Raw genomic sequence first — 20,035 nt, 5'->3', positions numbered from 1 at the left:
CATTTAGTATTCTTCAGTAAATACAATATTTTTGGACCATGTGCTGTGAAAACTGTCATAACTTTTTTATTATAATTATGCTTTTTTATATATAACAGGATATAGTTTGGATTAAAGGATGAATCTGCATAGTTCAAAATGACTAGAGATTCTTCTTACTGAAAAGACTTAAAGAAATCCTGAATGGTATTATTTACATGAAAGAACAGTCCTTTTTGGTTAGATTTAAGAAATAAAATTCATTTCAGTGATGAAATCATGCTGAAACTATAGTTTTACATCCACAGTTAAAAAATAAAAAATCAAAATTCTACCAACTATAAATAGCTTATATCAAATTCACTCTTAATTAATTGACTAGAGTTTACTAGAGCAAGTAATAGCACTTCTTCCATCATATGCCTTTTATTCTAAAATTGCCTTTTATCTAATGCGTGAAAAAACATTCATATTAAAGTTCATTGTTGGTGATGAATTATGAATTTATGTACAAAGAAAGTGAATCTTCCTTTAAATATACTGCTGGAAAGGAATTAATGTTCCTGGCAAACCAGTATAATTGAATTCAACAAAGATTTTACATATGAACTTTCTGTCAAACCTCAGTAGAGTTCACTTGAGTCAGCGATGAACTTGACTTCACTGAGAGTCTACATGCAGTTGCTACAAAAGATAGATTACTGCTCAAAGCTATTGCAGGACATTATTTTATTTTGCAACTGAGCTATTATCTATGCATGGGAAACTTTAGTATTTTTAGAAAATAAAGCTGGGAAGTTCTCAGGCACTCTTTTGCAGTAATACATTGATTCTATCTGTTGTGTCTGCAGTAGATTAACTCGCAGGAAATTTGACAAAGATATTTTATGAGGCTTGTTGCCTGTCAAAGCAGTAGTGCACACAAAAGATCATATGAGCTACCCTAGAACCATATGATAAAAACTCGTATGAAGAGAAGTATTTAAATATGTTTATATATGGCAAATGCACTGAAAGCACTGAACTGCTTTACAGTGCTATTTCCCCCTACTTCAGAATGCCATTTTTCTGATAAAAGAGAAATTATTTCATCTATTCTGTCACAGCAAATAAAAGCTTTAATCCCTTAAAATGAACACTTTTTTTTTTTTATATATTGGATTTTGGATCTGTCTCCTGAGGTAACATAATCATTAAAACACCTGCATCTTAGAAAAACTCACGTTCCCACTGTTTCTTTCACAAGTAAAAAAAAATGGCTGGTTTTGATGCTTCCTCTGTGTGTGTGTATATATATATATTTGAAGATTTGTAATAGTCTTTTCTGGAACATTTTGATCACTGAAGTATGATTTTTAAAACATAATTTGTGAGATAGGACATTTTCATCTCCACATGGATTCTGGCTTTGCCTTTACCTTTTGGTATGGAACTTGTGGCATGTTCAGTTTTCTTGCCTTTAAACTGGAATCAAATGGATTGGGAAAATTCTGATAGCCAAATCTTTGTTCTTTTCAGCAAACCTGCCTGTGTAGGACTTCATGCAGCCTGAATTTTCTACCCAGAACTGCCTGTGAAAATATCTAATCCTAAACCAAGTAGATTCAGTTGGATTTTTTTTCCCCTTAGTGGTTTGGAACTGCTTTCCATTTTATCTATGGAAGCACAGAAAGCCAAGTCTCTGCCTTTTTACTTTTCATAATAACTCTTAACCACCAAGATGAGAACAGAATCAGATGGTATCATAAGGGCTCTGCACTCCTGATTGCATTGCAGATCATTTTTCCATACATTATACTTGAAGTAAGAACTTCTGTATTAAACACCACACTTAACCACATCTTCTAGAATGCAGATGTTTGCAAGAGGAGATTTTATTGCTCTGAATTCTTTGGTTTGGCACTGGGTAAAATGTGCTATTACTTGCCAGCTCATAAGGCAGTGTCAGATTCATAATCTATATTAGGAAAAAGTGTATATATTTTGCTGCTGCTCCCTTCAAAGTCCATTATATCTGCTTACACATGACATTTAAGAGCTTTTCTTCCATTAAAAACATGTTTCTTAAAACCAGAAATGTTTTACCGGGAAGATCTGTTTAGCAAAGTTGCAGGGGTTTGAGCTAGCTCACATGCTGCAGTCTGTACCAGTAAGTCCAGGCTATTTGTTAGTAAGAATTCTGGTCTCAGTTGTTCATTCTCAATTGTACAAGGAACTGTCAATTTTGTCATGTTTTCATTAGAGGGTATATTGTTTGAACCAGTGGTAATATGTTCCATTCCTTCATTGACAAGAAAATCTTTCTGATGACAGCTGATAGAAGGGTGGGTGAGGTTGAAATTGATGACCAATTCTCATCCAGAGATAAAGCATCTAACTCTGAATTTAAGTAGTTTTCCATCACATAGGTGAGAAAATTGTTTTTTGTTCCATTTTGTTCTCTCAAAGTCAGAGGTTTTGTTGAGACTTGCATACTTCAAATATTATATATATCTAATCCATTCATGTTGATGTCCCTCAGAAGGCTTATTAGAGCTTGAGTTCAATTAAATAAAAAGGTGAGGTGCTGTGGGAGATGTCATAGTGTCTGAGATATTTACCTGAAACTGGCAGAGATGACATAGGACTTATAATTATGCCAGCACCTCTCTAGAGTGGCATCTGCCTAGAGATTTGTCAAAGACATTTCAAAATGTAGTAGGAGCGTCTACTGGGGCCACTGAATAGAATTCCACTACCATGTGAAAAACAGTGTTCTGATCAAGAAGGATCTAAAGAGAAAGACTTGAAGATACAACCTCAGAGTTTGTAGTACTGTGACAAAAGTTAATGCTTTCATACTGTTTGCACATAGATGCCCATAAATGACAGGTAATGACATACATATATCTAGCAGCTAGTGTAATGCCTGTGTTCATGCTGGAGATGTAGAAGAGCTATCAAAAGTACCCAAGAGACAATTACATGCTTTTAAAATTAGTAAATCTGGGGTTCCAAAGAAAAGTGCTCATTTATAAAGTTAAGTTGGACCAGCACCATTAAAAGCTTAAAAAAATAACTACAAGTTTATGGAACTTCTTTTATGATACTTGTTACTGCATTTTTATTTTAGTATAGAGCTAGCTAGTTAGTTATCAGAGCACTCTGGCAGAAGTTTTCCAATAGAAAATGTAAGAAAGATTGCATGACTGCATTTCTTTGTCACAATGAAAGAATATTTGGCATGTTTACAATAGTGGCAAATATTTTGGAACACAAAAGTGATGTGTGTCTTAGTTTTTCATCTCACAAGCAAGCAAATATGAACTATATTCTTCATTCAATCTAGTAATCTATTAAGGTTTTGTTTATACCACGATATTATTTAGCAAATTATTAGTGTTAATTTGCACTAAGATCAGCAACATTTATACGGCATAAACAGCAATGAAAATTTCTTTGGTCATCAGAAACAATTTCAGGACCTTAGATTTTGAATAGATTTTAATAATATATATAAAACCATGAAACAGTCTGCTTCCTAAATAAATATTGTAGGTTTATGATTTACATGGCAGAATTACAATAAAATCACTCTCTAATGGCGCCCATTAAAAAAATAACAAAATACTCCTAGGTATTTGAGGTTTTAGCAAAGTGAAGCTGGAAGTTGAAGAGGGTTTTTTACTGTTTTGTTGTGGGTTTTTTTGCTTTACTTCCCTACAAAGTTCTTGTTGTGTATTATTGATTTGCACCAAACTTTGCTAAAATTCTGTAGACATTTTTTGTAAATGTGCTTTCACAAGCAGTGCTTTTTTTATAGACAGTGTTTCTTAGAATTTGTGATACAGTCAATTTTCCACTCATAGTCATTGTGAGTGCCAGTCCCTGTACATGTTCTAGATATCAACATTAATGCAGTATTTTTCAAATAAAAAAGTTTAAAACCACTGTTGAGCAGACATGAAAATTTTAAAAAGAAGCTGAAAGAAGCTTAACGTTGTTACTGTTGGGGGGGGAGGGTGGGAAAGAGCGAGAAAGAGGAGAACAAGAGATGAAATACTGTGAATTACTTACTTTTTGGTGATCATTCAACTTTTTAACAGAAAACTGCCTAAAGGACTCTGATGTAGTCTTTTCACTTCTTTGTCCTCAAGGGTTTGAATCTACTCAGTGTGAGGTTCCAAAGTCATCAGGGCAAACTTGAAGCATTCTCCTGCTTTTCTCAGCAGACTAAATTGAGAGTGCCAGAATTCATTTCCCATGTAACGCTTGACAGCTGTCATTGAGAGAAAGCAATCTCTGTCTACTCTGACTGTGATTTACAACTGAGTCTCCAGGGTGAAAGGCAATCAGGGAAACTACTGCCTTACTGTTGTATGCTGGCCAACTCAATTTCTTTTCTAAAGTAATCCTTACTAAAGCCCTCTTTAGCAACAGCACGTGTGTGTGTATATATATATGTATATGTATACTTAAAACTCTATAGCTGATGTTAAATTGCACTGTAGCATAATCTTGTTTACTTTTTAGCTTGATGGATAGCATTGTCTTGCATAATTGTTTGATTAGGCTTCGCGTATTAAGCAAGAACTTTGTCACTGAGAGTACATGCTTACGTTGTGCACCGAATGATTATCCTGTATTGTATTCATCAGTGAGTTGGCTAAACAGATACTACTGGTACAAGAATGAGAACAATGTATCACACAGAAAAACTGATACTTTGGTTCTGTATTATATTCCTTGAACATTCTATATTTCTGGTCTGGATGAAGAATTAAGTTTTTCTATTGCCAGTATGTTTCAAAGATAATTCAGTTAGAATTGCTTTTGGGTAGCTGTAGGGCAGCATATCTTCGTGAAACAAAGTTCTTTTTTATTAATTTCTAATACTGTCTTTTCAGAAGCAAACTTGGCAGGCTTACTCATTAAACCAATGTTTTATTTTTAAGCAGTTATATTCTATTTTGTGTTATTTTAATAACCTCAACTTCACTTATAAAATGGAAAAGGGACAACTACAGCTGTTGTGAATGATGTTGTGAGTGGTTGTTAAAAGTTAAACCTAGAGAAAGGTTTGAGCAATCCATAGAATTGGGAGAATTTTTTGAAAAATTTATTCATGCATGAGCAAAATCTTCAATAATGTGAGAGATTTCCAATATTTTTTAGGTTTTTCTTCTAACAGAATATTCCAATATTAAAATTAGAAGAATTTGGTTAGTTTCAATGTTCTGTTTCAACTAAGCCAGTGTATGTTTTAGCACAATAATAATGATTTTCACTAAATTGCAATGGAACAAACATTTCTGTTCTTTCTTTTGAACAAATTCTAAAATGTAATTTCACTGTTTATTTTACTATTTTTATTTTTAAAGTTTTTTGTCTTTACAGCATTTCACTGTTTAAATAAAACAGTTTGATCTTGAAATAAAATAAGTATTCACTGTCATGGTTAAAGAAATAGTGCTTTCCAGTATTCTGGAGTTCACACAACTCCCAGATGAGATATCCACATAACTGATAGCCCATTAAATAATGAGCCCAAATTAATGGCTTTACTGTTTTATTTTGCTTACCTGAATAAAATCAAACCAGGAAAAAAAGTTGGATATGCTGCTATTCAGACAATTCTGTTTTCAAGCACTTATTACAAAGAAGAGTTAAATAAAGGGCAAACCACCAATGCCACCTATGCTTTGTTTTATTTTCACTGATTCTGAACAATCATTATTTTAGCCATGGCATTATAAGTATAACCTGTTTGTATTTAACATCTAGGGTCTGAGAAAAGAAGTAAAAAAGCAAGAAATTTTATTCCGAGACAAAAAAATAAATCAAACTGTTGTGGTTTAAGTGCAGTCAGTAACCCAAGCAGCCTGCTCGCCCCGCTGCCACGGGTTGAGATAAGAACAGCCCAGTAACTAAGGTATAACACAAACCACTGCTGCTACCACCAGTAATAATAATGATAAGGGAAATAACAAGGGAAGAGAATACAATACCACCTGTCTATACCCAGCTCGACCAAGCAGTGAGCTAGCCCTTCTGGAAAACTCTCAGTTGCATTGTGGGCATGATGTGTTGTGGTATGGAATGCCTCTTTCGTTAGTTTGGGTCAGGTGTCCTGTCTCTGCTTCCTCCCAGCTTCCCCTCCTCCCTGGCAGAGCATGAGACTCACAAAGTCCTTGGTCAGAATAAACATTACTGAGCAGTAACTAAAGACATCAGTGTTATCAGCGCTGTTCCCAGGCCGAAAGTCAAAACCACAGTGCTGCACCAGCTACTAAGAAGAAGAAAAAATGACTGCTACTGCTGAACCCAGGACGCAAAGAAACAAACAAATACAAAAAAAAACCCACCACCAACAAAATCAAGACCTAAAAATCCCAACAGAAAAATAAACTAAAATTATAAATTGTATGGAGGACGATTCTTACAAAAGAAATTTTTATCAGAGTTAACAAGAAACTAAGTTAAGTAGACAATCAATATGAATCTTGTCCTATAGCTTGGAAAAAAAGGCCAGTAATATGTGTTCACATGTAAATTTCCACTATCTTTTTGTTTTCATTAATGACATCTCACTGTAATAGTGTGTGTACTGTTTAAGCTGCATGTAACCAATTTCTAATGCTCTATACTGAGTTAAAACAATGTGGATAATACTAAATGAAAGCTACTAAACATGCTACTAAAAATTTCCTGTGGATCTACGTAAATACTGCAATGAGCCCTAGTTGCACCAGCATAAAATTTCTAATACAGAAAACTTCTAAATATATTGTTAAATTGATATTAATTCACCTTTAAATTATTAAAGGTTTTTACTAGTTTATTCCAGAAGACTTTTACAGTCACAAAAGAGAATTAACTTCCATACGTTTTTACCTCTAAAGATCATTTAAAGAAAGAGCTGCTCTTACTGATAATCAAGATGATTGCTAAAATAAGTAGGTATCAGTAGAATGAAAAGCATAATTTTGTTCTAGTTACTTTTTGGTACAAAGTTTCATTGTAAAATCATGTAATGTTCAGATCATGGACATAGGTCTCAGAAAACCTGAGTTCAGTTCTGTACCCATACAGATGATCCATACAACTTTATTACCGTGTTATTGTGAAGTTAGAGATCAAAACTGCATTACTGTATAATAGCAGTTTTAGCCAAATAGATTGTCAAATATTCACTTCTGCATTTGAAATTAAATGTATCTATATATTTAAACTAAACTGTGCCTAACCATGGGTACTTGCATGCCTCTGCTCTCCAATAACTTTCTTATTTGAACCAAGGAGCACATCCACAGGAATTGTTCAGAGTTCAGGGGTTAGCATAGGAAGCAGCACCATTCCTGAGAAGCAGTTCAGAGAAACTTACCATAGTCAGGAGGGTAGCAGAGTACAACAGCAAAATAACCTTATGCCAGAGAACAAGTACTGATACTCTACTTCTTGCTGGTGCAGGCATAGCTTCAAATGTTTAAGAAAGCATACACATATGTAGAGAAACTGAGTTTAAGTATATGTTTGTACACAGCAATTTATAGCTATGCAGAGGATGCAGGCTAATTCCAAAAGCAGGAGCCTTACAGCAACATCTACGCAACACTACACCACATATAATTGCCTAAGAAACAGGGTTAATTGAGATGCAACGTGCATGGCTTCTGGGAGCTGTGCTAGTTTCTGTAACACAGAATTGCACTGTGAATACAGACATATGAGCTCATTCAGATCTAACTTAATACTTTGATAGGACTTCATGTCAGTGGCCTGTTTTACAGACTTTCACTTATGTCCCTGCTGTCCAGTGATACTTACACTGCCAGTGAAATAATTAAATTCAGATGGCAGTGCTCAATTATAATGGAAAAAAGCAATGCAAAAGAATTTATAATATAAAAAGAATAACCCCTTTTCTCCCTATAGTACTCTTAAATATATATCCCCAGAAGCAGGAATTTTCAGAGTTGTTCAGAGCAAGTACAGAGACACAACTTCTGCATCTAAATCTTTAAACAGCTTCCAAAGAGTAGTGAGATTTTAGGACTTTGCATTTTTCCCTCTCCTATAGGACATAAAAAAGGTCAGGAGGTAAAAAGGTATTTGCTTCCATCAGTGAAATCCCAGAGGAAACATTTGTTTATTTAACCTACACGTCTGATTTATGTATAATATCTATACGGTTATAACAATAAGTTCAATTAAATGGTAGTAAACTGACGCATAAACTAAACTGTTACAATGTAAGGTAAATGTAATATCCCTGGTGAATTATTTTGCAGAATTCACCATAAAACAGAATGAGAATAGTTTCAATTAGGAGACTGTACCTTTATTACTCCTTAGGAAAATAAAAAGTAGGCCTCTTCCACTGTGTCTCTTCATCAGACCAGATAATGCTTTACTAATGCTTTGTGTACATTATTGTAATACTTTTATTGTATATATTGTAATATTTTTAAATGTGCTTTGCTTTTCTGTGTAATTTTATCTTAAGTGTTTTCAATAGCAATCAGTGGGTGGCAGGTAGGTTTGCTTCATGTCAGTGAGTGTTCTCCTCCCAGCCTCAAATACTACTTGTAAATTAATTGTTAATGAAGGAAAAGAATGAGTTCATATGGGATGTTCTTTAGATCTAGGTACATGCTTGTCTAGAATCCAATGCAAGAATGAAATTTTAAATGTTTAAATACTTTTAAGCTTGTGCCTTTAAAAGAGAAAGAGGAATAAAAACAGCTTTAACTGGTTTTGTCACAAAATTAAATTTTAAGATGTTAGTATTTCTTTAATATACTTATTGAATGAAATATTCCTCCAATGAATAAATGTTTACAAAAGCTAACTTGTTGTAGTGTATTAGCTGATCAGTAAATTTAAATTATGTGTGTGATAAAAACCTTTTGAGTAAAAAAGATTGCGTTAGTGTCTCCATGTATCTTACATTTAAAATGGTAGTGCTAACTGATGTTCTTCTCCACTGGTTTCTTTATAATGAAAATTAATTTGAGGTAGTTGATATACTTGAAATGTTGATTCTTGCTGTTGTTTGATGAGCTGTAATTTATAATATTAATAATATTCTAAGTATTTTTTTATTTATACCGTTATGTTTAGAGTGAAGACAGGGGAAGTGCGGAGGAGGCATTTACAACTTTTCAGATAACTTTTGGATTGATAGATAGTTAAATTAGGAGTTTACAATGGAGACCTCAGTGTCTCACCATAATCTTCTGCCAACAAACCATCATAATCACTGCAGAATATAAACCAAAGTACTGGGGAGAGCAGATATACCTTATGTAAAAGTAAAACAGCCATGACAAAAGACATATTTTTTTTGGTGTTTAGACTAAAATATTTGGGTTTTTACCTCCTTCCTTTTTCAGTTCTACAGATTAATAGCAGAAAACATTCTTGTAAATGTTGGAAACAATTTTTCTCATTACAGGAAATTAAAAAAGAAAATTTTAAAATGTTATTGTAGCTATTTACTGATTTGATTTTACTTTACATTCCTTCACAAAGTAGTAAAAGACAAGACCAAACTTAGCCTACCAAGAGAATGGTAAAAAATACCTTCAATTTCTTTTTCATCTTCAAACCATTGTATGTCCAAGACTTTTACAAGAACTGGAGTAAAATCATAATATTACTTTCAAAGCTGAAATACATACCAATATTTAAATGAAATAAAAAACACAGAGGATATCAAATGGACCACACTCATGAGCTGCTAGTGAAGTATCAATAAAAACCCCACTGTTAGAGTTTATTTATAACACTACTATTATGCATCAGTGATGAACATTCTGTCTTACAGTGGTGAACTGTTCTGATCCTGGCTTTGTGGAAAATGCAATTCGGCATGGACAGCACAATTATCCTGAGAGTTTCAAATATGGAACAAGTGTGGCATACCATTGCAAAAAGGGATTTTATCTTTTGGGCTCATCTGCTTTGACTTGTAAAGCTAATGGCTTATGGGATAGATCACTACCAAAGTGTTTGTGTAAGTATTCATTCACCCAGATTAACACTAAGGAATGGTGCATGAGTTTTAGTCATGATAAATTAAAAATAATAAATAAAAAATGTGTAGCTATGTATAGAGGATCAAAATTGGACTTTAGGATCAGCACCTTGCAAATTGTACAGTTCAGTAACATTAAGAAAAGATGTCAAGATGGTTGATTCTATGCTTCTATGTCATGCAATTTATTATTAAAAATGGGATTAGAGGGAACTATAGAGATATTGTTTCATATGCCATAAAGTTAAGATTAATTTGTCCTTTTGGTGTATTATTATTTATTTGAAAACAGCTAGAGAAATCTAAAATTGTTATTAAGATGTTACCATTTAGACTGATAGCCTAAGACTGATGCCTAGAATGATGCCTGTCTCAGAGTTGTTGGGTTGGGTTTTTTTTTCAGTGGTACTGAAGCATGTATGTGAGAATAAATCTATGAAATGTTGTGTGGGAAAATTTTGTTCGAGAGGGTCTTTTCACAACATCGTATTTCCTCCATCACTTTTTCCTCAGAGACAGAGGAAATCAAGTATTCCCTACAATCAATTCAGTGAGCTTCAGATCTCTAGAAAATTACAGTCAGTTTGGCTGACTTTCATTTTTTCACTGAGCTATTTTCTTCTCTGATCACTATTAATTTTTTGACATTAGATTTCTGGATTACTGTGCTATTCTAGGAATTATAATAAATGAAAGTATACTTCCATTTCCAAATACATCAGAAAATTTCAAAATTTTTTCTTTACAGAATTTTGATTCTTTTTTATAGAATTGTTCATTTGGTAAAATTATTTTACTGATGCAAACATGTGCCTCACTTTCTGTATCTTAGAAAAACCATGTCTGTGGCCCGGTTCTGTCAGTGATCCTTTCCTATTTCCAGGACTGGGGTCTCAGTGTAAAGGGACACTCCTTATTCAAGTGGCAGAAGAGGATGAAATATCTAAATCACCTAGAATAGCTACCCATCTTTCCACATGAAGTGTTTCAGAAGTTTGATAGCATTTACATGGCTTTCTGATTTTAGGCAGAACTTGAGGAAATTCATAGTTGTCCATCCTCTTTAGAATAGCAGTTACTGACCTTCCTCTGGGAATGACTGTTTGAGGCCATGGGAACTTTCAAATAAGTCTGGGAGGTGCCTGAAATCCTCAGTCATCTCCTGGATTAGCTGCTGATAAATTTCTGCTGATGATCTTGGTCACTCTCTGAATCCTAATTATTATGAGGACACATTTAAAATTTTTTCCCCAGAGAAAAACTCAGTTTTACTTTGGTCAGTAAATGCAAATTTAGAAGAAGGAGCAAATAGTGTTCTTTCTACGAGAAATATCTATTTATCTATTCAGAGGCAAAGTCTCTCAGAGTCTTTTCAAGTGAGGGACTTTTCCTCTTTTTTTAAGGCTTAAGATTGCTTTTGGTGATAGAACAAAATGATTGGAGAGGTAGGTGTGATACATTTAGAACTCAAAGTGGACACCATGTTTACCATGAAAAATTCTAGTTCAAGAGTGAAAAAGAGTTACGTAAAATTTATTTTCTTTCAGTTTTGTCTCTTTACTGAATGACCTAAGTTTTACAAAAAAAAAGCATTCAGTATTTGATTTCTAATTCATCTTAAGATGACATGTATTCCCCTATATAATATCTGAACTACTTGTTTACAAGTTATACTGTACCAAAAGTGTTTATCTGATTTTTTCTCAAACAAAATGTGTACATTAACTTCAGCATAAATATAACTACTAATTAAAAAAATTATCAGTAATCCCTTTTCCTCTTGCTCACTGTAATGCCACAAATTGCTATGATGACAGGTTAAGGTTTTTTGTTTCTCTGTATTGACTAAACTGCATCTAGTTATTTTACAGATATTATTAAACTACTTACCATTATCATATCTATAATATATAAACAAAATGCAACATTAACCTTGTTGGGTTTCTCCTTTCCCAGCCTTAACAGGAATAGTGGGTATTATTTGTAGGGAAGGACAGTGAACAAAAATTAATGACGAAAGAGAGCTCTTTGTATTTTCTTGGAAAGGCTAAACTGCATGCGTTAGTTTTACATTTTTATGTTTAATCTAACAAATGACCAGTAAATCACTGGCAGCAACAGAAAAACTGAAGATATAAATGATTTGAAATACAGACAGAAGTTTATGTTTTGTGGAAACAGTCTCATATTTAAAGTTTATAATAGTATTTTTCTGTGCTATGAAAGCACCATATAATATTGTGCTCTTTCCTCTGTTAGCCATATCTTGCGGACATCCTGGGGTACCTGCCAATGCAATTCTATCAGGAGACAAATTTACATATGGCTCAGTAATTCACTATTCTTGCACAGCGGGTCGAAGGCTCATAGGAAATTCTACTAGGGAGTGCCAAGAAGACAGCCACTGGAGTGGGACTCTCCCTCACTGTTCAGGTACTTGTACCAAGCATCTTGTCATCTTGTAATTACATAAATAATATTATTCTCAAGCAGTTTTTAACTGCAGTCAGATAGCGGTATATCTGTATATCTAGATACAGTATGCTCTATACCACAATGTACTATATACCACAGTATACAGAAGCCAGAAAATACTATTTACACCATGGTAGAGTTGTGCTACAAGAGGATGCATGTATTAAATTTTATTTTTATGAATACTGTTTTGTGTAAACACAGATTGTCAAATAGGAAAATGTTGATTAAAAACCACCACAACAAAAGTCATAGATGTAAATTTCATACATTATGTTCCTCTTTTAACTTAAAGTAACTTTATGTCAGTTACAGTACCTCTTATATAAATATTTTAACTCAATATGCTTTATTAGTACCACCATCACAGAATCCCAGAATCCCAAGGGTTGGAAGGGACCTCAAAAGATCATCTAGTCCAACCCCCCTGCAAGAGCAGGGTAACCTAGAATACATCACACAGGAACTTGTCCAGGCGGGCCTTGAATATCTCCAACACTGGAGACTCCATAACCCCCCTGGGCAACCTGTTCTAGTGCTCTGTCACTCTCACAGTAAAGAAGTTCTTCCTGATGTTCACATGGAACCTCCTATGTGCAAATACTAGAAACCTCTGCAGTGTTCTTGGTGCTGTCAGGAAGTACAAGAACAGTGTATTCTCCTCTAGACTAACTATGCAAATTCGGAAGCCATAAAACATTACATAGTTTTGTTCAAGTCAAGAGCACAGACAAGAATTGGCTACTAATGACATCCACAGTGTATTAATAGGTTTTGTAAAGGAACACTTACTTAGAGCTGAAAATTTCCTAATGAGATTTTTTTTTTTTTCCACACAAAATTGGCCTTTTGGTTATCTGAAGCCCACATTTGTCACTTTCACCTTTTTATCCAGTATAAAATGAGAGATCTGAGGTTGCCCAAACACTTCAAAATTTTAAGGTCAGAGCCCTCTAGTGCTGATACCCACCACATCCCACCACAAGATAAATTCTTATGCTGGTGGAAGGAGATTTTAATTCCTAATAATTTAGACTTTTCAGATATCAGTCACAAAAACGATAGTATTTTTATAGACTAATAGATTCTTAAATCATTAAAGATCATTGTAGTCATCTGCTATGATGGGGAAAATATATCTAGTGTAACTACAACATTGTTGCTGATGCAGAATTGAATTTCCTAAGTTTGAACATGATGTGACACCATCTTGAGTGCAAGGCGATTACTCAGGAAAAAGAGAAATCTATCTCTGTTGAACAGTATAGTGTAGAAAGTGTTATATCAAAAAGACAACAAATTCATTGAACTGCCGATAAATGACAGAGGTTCTTCCTGTGTTTGCAATTTTTATATTTTATTTTTATCACATTTTATGCTTAGGTCTCTATAGGTCCAAGATAAGGTTAAAAAGACATGTCATTTTCATCTTTGGCTTTGGTTTCCCACCCTCACAGGGGAAGAAAAGTGATCAATTGTAGCAGAAACAATGCTGTTAATAGTACTGTCCACAAGAGAATATTTTCACTACCGCTACATTTAGTCGTAACATCTCTTCCAATGATTTTGGTCTGTTGTGTTTTATAGGAAATAATCCTGGCTATTGTGACGATCCAGGAATACCAGCTCATGGGTCTAGACTAGGGGATGAGTTCAAAATAAAAAGTCTGCTCCGTTTCTCATGTGAAATGGGTTATCAGCTAAGGGGATCTGCAGAACGAACATGCCTGCTTAACAGTTCCTGGTCCGGCATACAGCCTGTGTGTGAAGGTAGGTATTGATACCATTGGCACTGTTGTGATTTAAGCCCAGCCACTCAGCTTGCTCTCTCACTCCACCCCCCATTCGTCCCCCCAGCTCCCTGAGGGATGGGGAGGAGAATCAAAAGAATGTAACTCCCACAGGCTGAGATAAGAACAGTCCAGTAACTAAGGTATAACACAAACCACTACTGCTGCCACCAACAATAATAATGATAAGGGAAATAACAAGGGAAGAGAATACAGCCACTCACCACCTGCTGACCAATACCCAGCCCAACCCCGGCAGTGATCTAGCCCTTCCCGGGTAACTGCCCCCAGTTTAATATCCTGGGTGTGGCATGCTGTGGTATGGAATACCTCTTTGGTTAGTTTGGGTCAAGTGTCCTCCTGGCTTCACCTCCTCTCTGGCAGAGGATGAGACTCACAAAGTCCTTGGTCAGACTAAACATTACTTAGCAACAACTACAAACATAGGTGTTATCAGCACTGTTCCCAGGCTGAAAGTCAAAAACACAGCACTGCACCACACTAAGAAGGAGAAAAATGACTGCTACTGCTGAACCCAGTACAGGCATTTATGACACCACTGAATGGCATTTATTAATGACATTCTATTCTTTAATTAAAAAGAAGATCTATGCCAGAAATATGCTTTCAAATTGCTCCTCAGAAACTTTATATTATAGAGTTTGCAAGCAGTTCATTTCTTGCTTGAAAACCTACATCCAAACTTCCAAAATTTTGGAATATATATTTAAGAGAAGGTTGTAATAAAATAATTCTAGTTAGATACTGAGCCTGAAAGTAGAGAATACATACATGAGTTAAATGTAAAATTAAATGCCTCTGATTGAAGATACGAAAATGAAGTGATAAATAAAGCTGTCATCTGTCTTCTAGCAATGACATATTTTAATTTTCTCTTTCTGTGTAATGTCTATGCATGAACAGATCATAAAATAATGTTGTATTCTTAACTAAGTATGAATTAATGTCTATTTTTCCACGTAAGTTAGGCTATTTTTTATGAGATACACTGTATGCTAGCTCTTTCAGATAAAATGTGACTGAGAAAGTTTCCAGAAATCACATTTTAGAATGAGATAAAAAATAATAAAAAAATACACTTTTTATGCACTCTAAGAATTAGAAAGCAGTAATGGAATACCTTAGATTCAGTTTTAAAATTAATTCTCATTTTCCAAGATATTTGAAAAGCTGCTTTGTCTAATTAATTGTAGTTGATGGATTCTGTAGTATCTGTTGTCTGCTATGCTGAATTATAAAATGGAAGTTAGGAAAAAATGGTTTGTTCATTATATTTTTTTCACCTAGGAATTTTATCACTATATCCTCATCTAATCATTGTTGTTTTGCAGTATTCTTCAGCACAGACTAATCTTTTATCAGTGTAGATATCACCATAAATGTATGAAAATGGCAGTGGGCATATGATCAGTATTTTCAGCAGGAAATTGAAGTTTTTCAATATCCTTTCTTCCTTGCATGAAGACATTAAATATAGTCGGACAGCAGCACTCTGGCAAATAGCAGTGTTGATGCTGCTGTTTTTCCTTTCTTTATCTTTTTGCTTCAACCATCTGTTTTCAGACAGAAAAAAACAAACCAAAACACAAAGTAAAAAAAAATCACCCACTTTTCTTTCAGTTTTTCTCTTTTCCTTCAGTTGTTTCCTGTTTACTATAAATAAGCATAAGATTAGGTGAAGAACACCTTTTCAACCCTATAAGTTCAAGTTCCAAACTACTTAATTCTTCATATTTAAAATTTTTACCTATAAAAATAGGTAAGAAAAAGACTTCATTAAAACAAAGATAATTAGGTATTACTCCAAATATCAGTAATACTCAGAGTAATTTTTAATTGGCAAATAGTGTTCATTTTAATGAATCCTATCATCTATAACTATTACATTATAAGATTCTACATTATTACATTCTAACTGTTATGCTGAGGGCCATCCAGTTGGGATTCCTGGAGAACACCAAGCTGAACAAAAAGCTCAGAAAAGTGCCCTTGCTGCAATGAAGGTTAATGGTATCCCATGCTGCCTTAGGAGGGAAGTGATCCTTCCCCTCTACTCAGCATTGGTGAGGCAGCAGCTGGAGTGCTGCGTCCAGTTTTGGCTGCCTCTCTAGAGCTGTCTCACTGGAGAGACATTGACTTCCTGGAGACAGTTAAGCAAAGAGCTATTAAGATGAAGAAGGAACTAAAGCATCTGTTCTGTGAAGAAAGGCTAAAAGAGACTGTTGAGCCTAAGGAAGACAAGGTTCAGGGGAAATTTTATCAACATACATGAATATCTGAAGTCAGGGTGCACAGAAGATGGCACCGCAGGCTCTTTTCAGTGATACCCACTAACAGGGCAAGAGGCAATGCACACAGGAGGTCTTAAATTCAGGATATACTTTTTTACAGTGAGGATGACTGAGCACTTGGCACAGTTGCCCAGAGAGGTGGTGGTGTCTCCATCCTTGGAGACAATCAAAAGCCATCTGGATAGACCTCATAGCAGCCTTCCAGTATCTAAAGGGAGGCTACAGGCATACTGGGGATGGACTATTCATTAGGGCCTGTAGTGATAGGACAAGGGGTTAACAGGTTAAAACTTAAACAGGGGAAGTTTAGACTGGATATAAGGAAGAAATTCTTTACTGTTAGGTTGGTGAGACACTGAAATGGGTTGCCCAGGAAGGTTGTGAATGCTCCATCCCTGGCAGTGTTCAAGGCCAGGTTGGATGAAGCCTTGGGTGGCATGGTTTAGTGTGAGTTGTCCCTGCCCATGGCAGGGGGGTTGGAACTAGATGATCTTAAGTTCCTTTCCAACACTAACAATTCTATAATTCTATATGTTCCTTGGCAACTAGCGCTTGGTGGTCTTGCTTGTCCAGGTTACCTCCAGAGGTCCTTTCCAATCTCAGCCATTCTGTGATTCTTTCATTCTGTGAGTCACTTAACTAGGAAGATGTCATAAATTCAATTAAGGAAATATGAAGAAATTTAATAGGTAAAATACATATTATAAGTAGTTTAAGAATTATTTTATTGTCAGCTACTTTCAGATTACCATTTTGTCAAATGTTAAGTATCTGCAGACTTGTTCTGTGCACATGAATTCTTTAAAACATTGCATCTAAGCTTCCTCAATGCAGCTCAGGGTTCCATCTTGACCAATATTTGCACATGTTCTTTAACTTGGTTTATTCATGTTAGCATAGCACCATAGAATGCTTTGGGTTGGAAGGCATCTTGAAAGATAATCTAGTCCAACATCTCTGCCATGGGCAGGGACATCTTCTAGTAGATAAGGTTGCTCAAAGCTCTACTCAACCTGAAAGATCTCTCCAGAACCTTCTGTTCTCCAGACTGAACAGTCCCAACTCTCTCAGCCTTTCTTCGGAGAGGTGTCCAGCCCTCTGATTGTTTTTGTCGCCCTCCTCTGGACCAACAGGTCTATGCCTTTTTTGTGCTGGGGGCCCTAGAGCTGGGTGCAGTACTCCAGATAGGATCTCACAAAAGTGGAGTAGAGGGGGAAAATCTTGACCCAGTGACCATGCTTCTTTTTTTGCAGCTCAGGGTATAATGACAACTGGATTTCCTCCAGTTCTCTAGGGAGGGAGGAGCAGCAGAGACAAACTGCTGTGTAGTGCCTATAACTCCCCATCCTCTGTCCCTTCTACAGCACTTGGGCAGGTAGAGAAGCCTGATGTGACAGAATGAAGTTGACTCTGGGAAAGAGGGGAGGAAAGGTGTTGTTTTAATGTCTGTTTTTTTTTGTCACTATCCAAATTTAATTGGCAGTGAATTAAAGGAATTGTCCACAAGTAGCATCTGTTTTGCTCTCAGTGATAATTAGCAAGCATTTTCCCTCTCTTAATCTCAACCCATCAGATTTGGCATCCTTCCTGCTGAGAAGGCAGAAGTGAGTGACTGGCTGGATAGGCATTTGGTTGTTAGCCAAGGCTAATCCACCATGATATTCCAAGCCATTAAGTTTAATCATACCTATATTTGTTCATATCATTGTATTAGACAAATCATTTCACTTCACAAGACACTGTGCTTACATCTGCTGTGAGAAGAGTAGAAAGGAGTTGCCAGATCTTGAAAGCTGTGCAAAAGACTGTTAAAGTACATCTTTCCAGTCTTAAAATCCAGTTCGTAACTCCATGGAAGACTGAAGGAATGAGTTTGATTTAGATGCACATTTCTTAATAAGTTGTGATTAACCGTATTAACCTCTTAACCTCATGATGGTTTTATTTTAATTTACTCCTATGGAGTAGTCTGTCCATCAATGGAATGTTATTATATTTCTGCCAGTGACCTGTCTGCTGGCATGATCAAATAAAGATGCTTTACAGAAAAGTTGTTAGAAAAATTCAAAACAAATACTTCTCAGGTTGGCTGGTCCATTGGAAAACCAGCCAAACTACTAAACACTCCCAGAAAAGCAACATGTAGTCAAAGTAAAATGCATGACTATCAAGTCTTGGGTGTAAAAGGCTGAAACATAGTCATTGTCTTAATGTATAACCACAGATGCTGAAAAGGTATTGGAGGCCAATACAGGATGTATGTACTTTTCTTGATTAAAAAAAAGAAATCGTCAGGAAGATCATAGTTTACTATTTATGCATTTTTATGTTTGAAAGAAGAGATATTAGAAGACAAGAATAAAACAGAAGAATGTGCCCAAAGACAAACAGAAACAAGTCTGTCAGAAAGTCCTGATTGAGCTTTTTTCTCTCCAGTGACTGTATTGGGTGGAATGGAACAAGCAGTGAAAACTATTTGAATTAGCAATAGAAGAAACAAAACAAAACAAATGCAAGTAAAGTGATCATATTAACAAAGAGAATAAAGATACTGATTCAAGAATACATGTATTAAACTTTTTCTCGCTAAACTTGATGTAGTTTTTTTAAAAAGATGGGCTATTGACGTATTTTTTTTTTCCAGTTAGCTATCATGAAAATGCTGATATTTTTTACCCTTTCCTTCACAGCTGTGTCTTGTGGGAATCCTGGCACCCCAGCCAATGGTATGATAATATACACGGATGGAATATTATTCTCCAGCTCAGTTATTTATGCCTGCTGGGAAGGTTACAAAACTTCAGGGTTGACTACCAGACATTGTACTGCTAATGGGACATGGACTGGCACTGCTCCAGACTGCACAGGTCAGAAATGCACTTTCTTCCCCTAAAGCTTTAAGGTAGTAAGTTATCCAGCCTTCCTACTGAAAATGATTATTTTGTTAGATAAAATAACACATTTCTTTACTGTTAGGGTGGTGAGGTACTGGAATGGGTTGCCCAGGGAAGTTGTGAATGCTCTGTCCCTGGCAGTGTTCAAGGCCAGGTTGGACGAAGCCTTGGGTGGCATGGTTTAGTGTGAGTTGTCCCTGCCCATGGCAGGGGGGTTGGAACTAGATGATCTTCAGGTCCTTTCCAACCCTAACTATTCTATGATTCTATGATTCTTCCTTATTCCTCTCTTTTGTAATACATGAATATTTCATATACCTAAAGCCACATGCCCTTTTGCAAAATACTAGATGCTTCCAGAACTTTTTTTAATTTGGATACATAGGTATCCAACTTTTTGTATTTATTTACCTTATGAATATCAACATTGAAGTGTAGCATTATTCAAAGAATAAGTGTTCCTCTAGAGTTTCCTTTAGCCTGGAATCACATTGTACCATCAATATTAAGCGTAATGTGACAGATTCCACTATGGGGGAAGAAAAACTCTTGTCAGAACTACCACTA

At 35.4% G+C, this 20,035-nt stretch overlaps 1 protein-coding gene across 1 annotated transcript in view; it reads left to right on the top strand.

Annotated features, from left to right (window-relative positions):
* The window catches only part of CSMD1 (CUB and Sushi multiple domains 1), a 1,105,213-nt gene that overhangs the window by 1,058,341 nt on the left and 26,837 nt on the right, over positions 1-20,035 (top strand). Inside the window, exons 55-58 of the mRNA XM_013130058.2 lie at positions 9,788-9,976; positions 12,257-12,430; positions 14,060-14,242; positions 19,265-19,441. Of these exons, the coding sequence (XP_012985512.2) occupies positions 9,788-9,976; positions 12,257-12,430; positions 14,060-14,242; positions 19,265-19,441 (723 nt within the window). The remainder of the gene's footprint in view (positions 1-9,787; positions 9,977-12,256; positions 12,431-14,059; positions 14,243-19,264; positions 19,442-20,035) is intronic.

This window comes from Melopsittacus undulatus, chromosome 3, assembly GCF_012275295.1.
Source record: "Melopsittacus undulatus isolate bMelUnd1 chromosome 3, bMelUnd1.mat.Z, whole genome shotgun sequence".
Lineage (NCBI taxonomy): Eukaryota > Metazoa > Chordata > Aves > Psittaciformes > Psittaculidae > Melopsittacus > Melopsittacus undulatus.
The sequence above is the reverse complement of the archived record's forward strand: the minus strand, read 5'-3'. Positions and strand labels throughout refer to the sequence as shown.